At 56.6% G+C, this 9,727-nt stretch overlaps 1 protein-coding gene across 1 annotated transcript; it reads right to left on the bottom strand.

Moving 5' to 3' along the window:
- Nucleotides 1-1,302: 1,302 nt before the first annotated feature.
- MAA_03274 (Beta-ketoacyl synthase) lies at nt 1,303-8,726 on the bottom strand (the record flags this gene model as incomplete). The annotated part of the gene is made up of 4 exons (XM_007821272.1): nt 1,303-3,760; nt 3,832-4,213; nt 4,272-7,969; nt 8,038-8,726. 4 exons carry the CDS (start codon nt 8,724-8,726, stop codon nt 1,303-1,305), a joined length of 7,227 nt encoding a protein of 2,408 aa, XP_007819463.1.
- Nucleotides 8,727-9,727: the final 1,001 nt, after the last annotated feature.

Here is a 9,727-nt window from a genome sequence, read left to right as displayed (position 1 = left end):
AAAATATTAATTATTAATTAAAAGGCTATTAAATAGTATATATATTTTATTATATAAAGCTATATAATATAAGAAATAACTATTTAAAAGTTATGTATATTTTACGACCAATTTAGTAGTGGTGGGGTGCTCGCAGACTTTTGAACACCTACTGTAAGTATGTCTTGAAGGAGGTTCCAGGCCATTTAAAATTCGAGACCTGGGATTCTGAAAAGCATAACCGGAGGTGATATCTGACAATTGAACCTTTTTTTTGTCAGACTGCACGTGTAGCTAGTCACGCATGTCAGTGTGATAACGGCTTTCAAGTGAAAAGTGAAACTCTTGCGCTTGTCTCATGAACGAGGCTTTGCAAAACAAAACAAAAGCCAGCATAGCTTTCTAATTTCTCATTGCTGCACTCGATTTAAATTATTGTGAAACGGGAAATGGCTACAATTGAGTGAATTCGGTTCGTTGTGGCATTCCAACGACAGGTAAAAACTGGACCGCTTAAGCCCTCCAGTTTGCTCTGCTGGCGGCCCTGGATACCCATGGCGTTTTGTGCCTATGTCTTGAGATGGAGTATGAATCAGGGGTATCTGATTTCGATAGTATAATTCCAAGGAGTAGAGGAGAATCTGGAGCTCAACCATGTGCAGAATTATCATCGCGGCAGAGGAGGAATCGACCCAACACTGCCTAGTATTCCGACGGGTGATGAAGAGAGTTCGTGTGGATATTCACGTTACTATATACGCCTTCTCGGGCCATCAGCGGAACTTTTGACTCTTCAGACGCCATCCATGACCCATTTCGGATGTCGGAGACACGGCGTCTCAACGGAGCGGGCGTGTAAAAACCAAGAACCGGAATTGAGGTGCTTGTCATCAGACTCTGCACTAGGACTTTTTTCTAAATAGTCTTTTGGCCGCCTTGACACGGAATATGTTTATATACGCAGTAATATGTAAGCTAATAGGCCTCGAAGCTAAATGGAACGGGACATCCGTTTCAATGTTCAAATTTTATGCATTGGGCGTTGTACGGCGGGCCATAACGTCATCATTCTCTTGAACCGCAACGGGTGACATGTTTGATCTGCCTACCGTAATTCTTCTTCGCCGACTCGTCGCAGTCTTTTTTCGATATGAGGCTTGACAACCCGCGATACTCCCACAAGACATCCAGTGCTCTTCAAATTTATCAACTGTACGTATCCATCCGTCTTGGTAAAGAGGCCCTCATATATACCAATATAAACCCAAAGCGAGCTATATAAACCATAGATGTAAGCTAGATCCTGTATATCCAGCGCTTCATCTAGTGCACCAGCTTCTTCAGTATAGACTCGCTCAGCGTCGTGAGCGTGCGCGATCCCACAATCTCCAGCGCGCTGAATTCGACATTCAATTCCGCGCGCAGCCAGTTCCGCAGCTCAACTGCAACCAGCGAGTCAACGCCATAGTTGGCCAGCAAACGCATGGGCTCGATGGACTCGTCAATGCCCAAGCTACGCATCAGCACCGTGTTCAAGAGCTCAGTGGCGGCAGCGAGGAGGGTCTCGTGTGCAACGTCTCCCTTGCCGGCGCTCTTGAGGATGGCCAGCTTGCTCGATGCGGAAGACGCGGTGCCGCCAGAGCCCGCCAGAGTGCCCGCAGCCGGGCGCAGCGAGCTGAAGCGGTGAAGGGCCTCGAACGGAGGGTTGCCGGGCGTGATGGCCGTGATGAGCTGCCCAGCCTGCGCCGGGTTGATCTTGTTGGTCTGCAGGAGGATGCTGGAGCGGATGATGCGGTGCAGGAGCGCTTCATTGATGGGCTTCCACCCGCGCGACTCGAAGATGCGGCTGAGCATGTCCTTGTCCTTGAGGTATCCCACCTCCTCGACGGGGCCGAGGTTGATGGCGTTGGCGGGAAGCCCCTGCTGGATACGATATGCCGCAAAGGAGTCGAGGAAGCAGTTTGCCGCCGCGTAGTTGGACTGTCCCAGCTGGCCCAGGAGTCCGCTCACACTGGACAGCATGGTGAAGAAGTCGAGGGGCGTGGGCTGCTCCAACGACGCCTTGTGCAGGTTCCATGTTCCGTCGACCTTGGGCGAGATGGGCTCGCGGAACTCGTCTGGTGTCATGGTGGTGAACATGCGATCTCGTAGCACCATGGCACCTTGGATCACGCCGACGACGGGCTTGGACGCCGAGGCAAACGCTCGCCGGACGTCATGGAGCTTGGTAATGTCGCCCGTGACGAGGTCCACGCTGCAGCCTAGAGAGTTGCAGTCGTACACCGTCTTCTGCGACTTTTCGTCGTCGTAGCCGCTGCGTGAGATGACGACAATGTTCTTGGCGCCGCTGCGAGCCAGGTAGACGGCCAAGCTGCCGCACAACCCCTTGAAGCCACCGGCGATGAGATACGACCCGTCCGGACGGAGGCGGAGCTGCGGCGCTGCTGGCCGGTATTCAATTTCTGTTGTGCGCGCCTTTTCGTACGAGATGACCACCTTGCCAATCTGCTTGCCGCGCTGCATGAAACGGAAAGCCTCGGCGGTCTGCTCGAATGGGAACACTTTGCAGATATGGAGCGGCTTGATGTGCTTCTTGGCAATCAGGTCCATAATGTACTCGCCCGTCTTGCGCGTCGTCTCATCGGTGATGCTGGGACGCGAGAGATCTAGCGGGCGGTACGAACAGTTGCGGTCAAACGGCTCCATGGACAGGCTATTGCGGTCGAGCATGTCCTTCTTCCCAATCTCGATAAGACTGCCATTCTCCGCAATGCATCTCCACGATTCATGCAGCAGGTCCCCCGTCAGGGAGTTGAGGCAGAAGTCGACGCCACGTCCACCCGTGGCCCTCATCAGCTCCGGGCCGAACGAGACGGAGCGAGAGGAAAACATGCGGTCCCTGGGGATGCCGTAGTTTTGGGCAAGGAAATCCCGCTTAGCCTCTGTGCCCACCGTCACGTAGATCTCGGCGCCAATGTACTTGCAGAGATCAATGGCCGCCAACCCGACGCCGCCCGAGGCGGAATGGATCAGCACCGAGTGCCCCTTTTGAATGTTGGCCATTGTCACGAGGCCGTAGACGGCTGTGTGCACGGCGATGCCAAACGTCGTTCCCTCTTCAAAGGACATGTCATCTTCCAGGAGATAGACGGCGTGCCAGCGGTTGCGGACCTTGTTGCCAAAGCAGCCGCCGTCACGACGGACCATGAGTACTCTGTCGCCGGGCTTGACGGTGCTCACGTCTTTTCCGATTTCAGTCACAACGCCGGTACATTCAAGCCCAAACAGGCGCTCGTTGGCGGGCACAAAGCCCATGGCGTTGGCCAGGTCCTTGAAGTTCATGCCGGCGGCGCGCACCTCAATCTCAACCTCGTCGTCCTTGAGGGCAGGCACGTCTGGAATCTCAGTGTACGTGAGCGTATCCAGGGTGCCGGTCCTGTCGCTAATGAGTCGAATTGTGGATTCATGGCCGCCGATGATGCCGTTGACCTTGTCGGCGCCGTGCTGACTGTCATGCTCGACTTTGTTGACGGCCGCATCAGAAATCACACGACTGATGTATAAGACGCCCTGGCGCTCCACAAACTCGCTGTCAACCTTGGACACGTCGGTGAGCGTGCCCAGGTGCTTGAGGACTCTGTCTATGGCGCCGAAGCTGGCATGGCTGTCGTTGGCTTCGACATCCAGACAGACGAATACGCTTTGGGGATACTCGGCCTTGAGTGATCGAGATGCGCCAAACATGAGACCGAGCTCCGGCGTGCGGACAGTCATTTGCGATCTGTGACGGTAGCAGTCAGCAAGATTAAACAAGCAGCACATGATTTCTTTTCTTTTCAGGCAAAGACTTACCCTCTCGTGACCCAAAGGATTTTGCATTCGCGCTCAAGTAATCCTCGCAGCGCGTCGAATTGCTCATCCTGCAAGTCGGCCAAGACGGGGGAAAACATTTCATCCAAGACGATGACGGTGCTCTTGTCCTCGATTCCTCCTAGCGAGAGGTCTTTCTCGACAATTTGCCATCCTTGCTTGGCAATGGCACCCCGGGCAGCAGCAGTAGAATGATTGCTGGTTGTAAAGCGCACCAGGTTGACTGTCTTGTCAGCCGAGTCTTGAACCCGAGATTCACTGTTGCTGGCGATGCCAAAGAAGATGACGTCCGACACGCAGTTCCCAGAGAGCTTGACGGCGTTGAATCCGGGGACTGATGCCTCCACCACTTCATTCGCCTGGTCTGAAAGGGCATGTTAGAATATATACAGCTTTAAAAACAGTCCATGTCAGATCCTCACCAGTTTTTACATCTGTGACGCCGTCTTTAACAACAATCAGGTATCCACCATCGGCTATCGCTTGTCGAGCTCCTTCAACGGCTTTGATAAGATCAGGAGTGATGGCGGGGGCTCTCAATATCACAACGTCAATCTTGTCATCTTCATCATCACCATCAACGCCGGCAGTAATGCAGTCTGACTCATGTACCACGTGCGTAACATTCGCTTCAGTCGAGTACTTCTCCCTCAGCGCAAGAGACGTCGTGTGAGCCGGCGCCGACAAAGCATACGCGCAGCCCTCGGCAATGGGACCCGAGAGCTGGCGGAGGCCGTCCAGCCACATACTATGCACAGCGGCCTCTCCGTCCCGATACACGACTTCGAGAATCTTGCTCGTGGGCTTCTTATGAGCCATGATGGACACGGCCTTGGCAACGGCAGCCATCGGCGGAGCCTCGTCCGAGGCCATGACAGCCGAGAGTTGCTCGGGCGTGAGGAAGCCGGCATCCTCTGCCCACTGGACTTGAGTAAAGACGTGAGGCGCATCCGCGCTCGCGCCAATGGAGTGGTATCTGAGTCCCTGCAGGTGGAAAAGAGCTTCGTTCGAACCCTGGGCATAGGTGCGAATGTCGCTGTAGAAGCGTTTGTTGTCGTCGGGGCGGCCAACGCCACTCCACATGGCCTCGGAGGCGACGATGCCGCGTTCAACATGGTCTGGTTGCGGGAAGATGACGAGGTTGTCAATCAGACGAGGTGGCATCATGGTGTCCAGAGCCGAGCGATGGCCGCGGTTGAGAGCCACCGTGGCAATCTGGAGGCAGCCATCAATGGCAGTCGGGTGCATGGCGTATTTGCTCTGGGGATACCGCGACGACGGCGTCTCAAGCTTGATGACGGCTCTGCAGTTTCGCGCATCGGCCTTGGCCTCGATGGACTCGCAGGGCTGAAAGGCCGGACCGAAGAAGTAGCCCACGTCCCTCATGGCCTTGTACCACACGGATCCTGGGACGCCAAACTTCAAGGGACTCACGTCGTCGGCCGTCGCGACGTGGCCGACGTCATGGCCAACAGACACCAACCCCGTGCAGTGCTCCTCGAGCGCGCCGTTTCCGTCCTTGGGGATGGACGAGATGGTGAACTCGTGCCACGTCTCCTTGGTGCTCGAGCACGGCTCCAGCGAGAGCACGAGCTTGGTGCCGGCATGCTCGTTGAGCGTCAACATGCGCGGGAACGCGACGTTGCGCAGCTTATACGTCTGGTCGACGACGGTGGCGTCGTCGGCAATGGCCCCCAGCGCCTTGCTCTTCTGGTACATGGCCTCGATGGCCATGGCCATGTAGCCGGCAGCCGGGAAGATGATGCTGTCGCCCAGCGTGTGGTCCTTGAGCCAGGTCACGTCGCTGACGCGCAGGAAATTCTTCCAGATGGGCCGCGTCCACGGCGTGCCGAGGATCTTGCTGCCCAGCAAGTCGTGGTGGACAAACTTGCGGAACCGCCAGTCGGAGCTGGACTCGCTCTCGTGCCAGTACTTTGTCGAGTGATCCCACTGGTAGTTGGGCAGGTCCAGCACAAACGTGGGAGGCACCGGCAGGCCATCGTCGTTGAAGGGCGACAAGCTCATGGCCGAGCCGGCGTTGAAGAGCTTGCCGGCACATTCGAGCAGCGTCTGCATGGCCCCGGCCCCTCGCTTCCACGCCGACGAGTAGTCGAGAGACGTTGCCGCTGCCTTTTGTATCTGGTTGACGGGGCCCGAGAGCGCATTGTTGGGCCCAATCTCGACGAGGTAGTTGATGTCGCTGCTCTCTGCCCGGACCATGCTCGTGACGGCTTGGCTGAAGAGGACGGGCGAGAGCATGTTCTTGACCCAATAGTCGGCGCCGGGCGACTCGGCGAGCATCTTGTTGGTGGTGGACGAAAACATAATCTTGCCCTTTGGCGCCGGCCGAGTCTCCCACTCGACGTGCTTGTCCAGTAGCTCCCTGTACGCACCGGCGGCGGCATTCATATAGCGCGAGTGATAGGCAGAGTCCACTTGTAGAAGGCGAGCAAAGTGTCCGTCGTCTTTGATTCTTTGCTCCATGGGCTCCAGCTCCGACCTGAGGCCCGATACGGTGATGCTCTGGGGGCTGTTGAAGCAAGCAATCTGGACCGAGGAGCCGTCCAAGTACTTGAGGGCGGCGTCAGGTCCCATGCCTACTGCCATCATGCCGAGAGGCGAGCCGTGCTTGACAGCGGACGTGGCCTTTCCACGGTAAAAGGCAATCTTTATGGCCTGCTCGGGGGTCAACAGGCCGGCGGCGACGGCCGCGGCAATCTCGCCCGAGGAGTGACCTGCGACGGCGCGACAGGACACACCGGCCGCGTCAAAGATGGAGAGAATGGCCAGCTGTAGGGCTGTGACGAGAGGCTGGGACATCTCAGGCAGCCTCATGTGGTCTGCGGAGCGAGGGCTGGTGAGCTCATCATAGAGAGTCCAGGCCGGGGCGCCATATGAACTCTGCAAGACGTCGTCGAGGTGCTGGACCGTTTTGGCGGCGACGGGGAAACTGGCCAGCAGCTCTCGACCCATCTCGGGCCACTGGGCGCCTTGGCCGGTGAAGATGAAGGCAATGGAGAGTGGCTCGTCGCGCATACGGTCTGTTTCAAAGGCCTCTGCGTCGAGATAGTGGTCGGACGCAAGGACGAAGCCACGGTAGTAATGGCGAGACCTGCGCTCGCTGAGGGTATACGCAAGATCACGCTGCTTGACCACGACGCCAGGATTCGAGAGGTGCTTGTCCAGCGCCGAGAACTGGTCCTGCAACGACTTCTCGCTGTTTGCCGAGAGCACCATGATGCGCTGCCTCTGGTCGGCCTGCTCCTCCTCAACGAGACTAAGACGGCTCTGGTCGTCATACGACGAGACGTGGTGGCGCGGGAAGCCCTTGGCCTCGTCGACGATGGCGTGGGCATTGGAGCCTCCATAGCCAAAGGAGTTGATGCTCGCCCGCCGCAGGGGCAGCGCGGGCCAAGGGGTGGCCGTCCGAGAGGTCCAGATACGGAGCTTCTCAAAGTCAATCTTGGGGCTTGGGTCGATGAAGGTAGGGTTGCCGGGAATCACGTCGTGCTCCAGGCTCAGGACCGTCTTGATGAGCCCCGACAGGCCGGCAGCAGGTTCCGAGTGGCCAATGTTGCTCTTGACGGACCCGATCCGCAAGGGCCGGTCCGGAGACTGGAACTCGGCGAAGACGTCGGCGATGCCGCTGGCTTCGATGGAGTCGCCGGCCCGTGTCCCCGTGCCGTGGAACTCGACGTAGCTAGTTTTGGACAGGTCGCGGATGCCGGCGTTCTTATATGCCTGGCGAATGGCAGCCGACTGTGCCACGGGGTTCGGGCTCGCGATGCCGGCCGTCCAGCCGTCGCTGTTGGTGGCGGTGCCGCGGACAACAGCCCGGATCGGGTCCTTGTCCCGGATGGCATCGTCGAGACGCTTGACGTAGATCATGTTGACGGCCTCGGCCTTGATGTAGCCGTCGGCCTTGGAGTCGAATGTGTGGCATTTGCCCGTCAGCGAGGCGGCACCATTGGCGCCCATGTAGTGATCCATGACGTGCTCTGGGCTGCAATAAAGATTGGCTCCGGCGACCACGGCCGACTCTATCTCTCCAGTGTGGAGATATTTCATGGCCAGGTCGAGGCCGATTAGGGTGCCCGAGCAAGCTGTGTCAATGGTCATGCTGTAAAGAACGGGTTAGACTCTAGAGTTGTGGACTTGTTTCATCTTTTGCCGGCATCGTCAACGTACCTGGGGCCTTTCAGGTTGAAAGAATGGCTGATGCGGTTGCTGAGCATGGTTCTGCCCACGCCCACGACCGTGGCCGACGCGCGATTCTCAGGATCGCGAGCTTGCATGTCGCCGTAGTCGCTGGCAAAGGAGCTCACGAAGCAGCCAACCCGGGCGCCATCGAGCTGCTCCATCGTCACACCGGCGTTCTCCAGACCCTCGTAGACGACTTCCAGGAGCTGCCGCTGCTGCGGATCCATGGAAGTGGCCTCGACCCCCGAGAGGCGGAAAAACTTGGCGTCAATGTCGGCTGGGTCGACGCCTTGAAGGAACATGCCGCCAGGTGAAGCCATAGTCTGTGATTTTAGAGACCCGTCGTAGTGTGTTGCGAGCTCATACCTGGTGCCCGGGGGTGTGTTGATGGCGATCTTGCCATCCAGCAGGAACTGCCAGAACTGCTGCGGGTTGTGACATTGATCCGGTAGACGGCATGCCATGCTTACAATGGCCACGGGTGTCTGGACATTTGGGTCCGCCCTAGGGCCATGACCGTTGCTCTTTGTTGCGCCGGCGTCCAAGAGGCCATGTCCGTATGTACCGTTTGTATGGTTCGAGTTGTTACTGGGATAGGAACCATTGTGGCTGTCATGGCCCATGTGGCCGTTGGTGCCATTGGGAAGGGAGGGGTGCATGTCTGTAACCTGTGTCATGATGCTATAAAGTGAGGAGAACGGGGATCACGTTGAAACAGAGTCTTGATGATGAATAATGAAGTAAGTGATGGATGGGAGGGGGGCGCCAGGGTAGACGCTGATGGAATGGCCTTCAGATGGCGCGGATGTCTATTCTTTCTTTGGCTTTTTCTGCTTCACTCCCAAATCAAGGGAAGTCTTTTATATCTTATAGGAGGGACGAGCATACGCGAGCGAGGCCTGTCCTGTCTGCCGTCCTGTTTGCCGGTATGTGCTCCATCCAGTGCCGGTGGCTTCAAGGATCCCGCCCGCAGTAAACCAAGCAAAACCTGATCTGACGAGAGCCATCTCCGCCAAAGCCAAGTTCCCTTTACAATCGTGAAATGCGCAAGCAAAGGGGACTTGGAATCATGGAGAGACAAAGTGAATAGTGGCCAAAATACCGTCTACGTGTCGTTTCTTGGCAACTACAAGACTGCCAAGACGATCGACTGCAGTTGGAAGGATGATGGATGAGAACATGGGAGAGGGGTGTGATTATAATTTGCAACCTGTCAAGGGCAAAGAGGCTACTTGTGTCTACCTCGATGAGATAAGAACATGGATGGGCGCCACTAAGCCGCCAAGCCCCGTCTGAATGGTGGGATTGGAAACATTAAATGGACATGGAGAGCTTCTGCTGACTCCAGAGGCTCGGGACTTGACCTAACGGGCTTGTCCGAGATCAATGGTGCACTCGTCTGATGCGGATGCAAATAAGACTACCAATGAAGTCGTCACAAGCTGCTCGTAGTAGGCAGGTAGGGAAACTGGGTAGCCCCCAGATCCTCGTATCACGACTTGATAGCATAGCGGCACAAAATTGTGTCGCAAGACTTCAAGGTCTGGTGCCGTCAATTCCATCCCACGTCAGCAAGAGACTTCTTACCTTCCACTACCCCGGTTTTCCCGCACATGTCACGTCTGATGGAAGACGAGACGGGCTAGATGTCAGCTGTAAGGAGCCGGGAGCCACGCAC

This window comes from Metarhizium robertsii, assembly GCF_000187425.2.
Source record: "Metarhizium robertsii ARSEF 23 chromosome Unknown MAA_Scf_3, whole genome shotgun sequence".
NCBI lineage: Eukaryota > Fungi > Ascomycota > Sordariomycetes > Hypocreales > Clavicipitaceae > Metarhizium > Metarhizium robertsii.
Note: the sequence above shows the minus strand (reverse complement) of the source record. Positions and strands in the feature narration are given on the sequence as shown.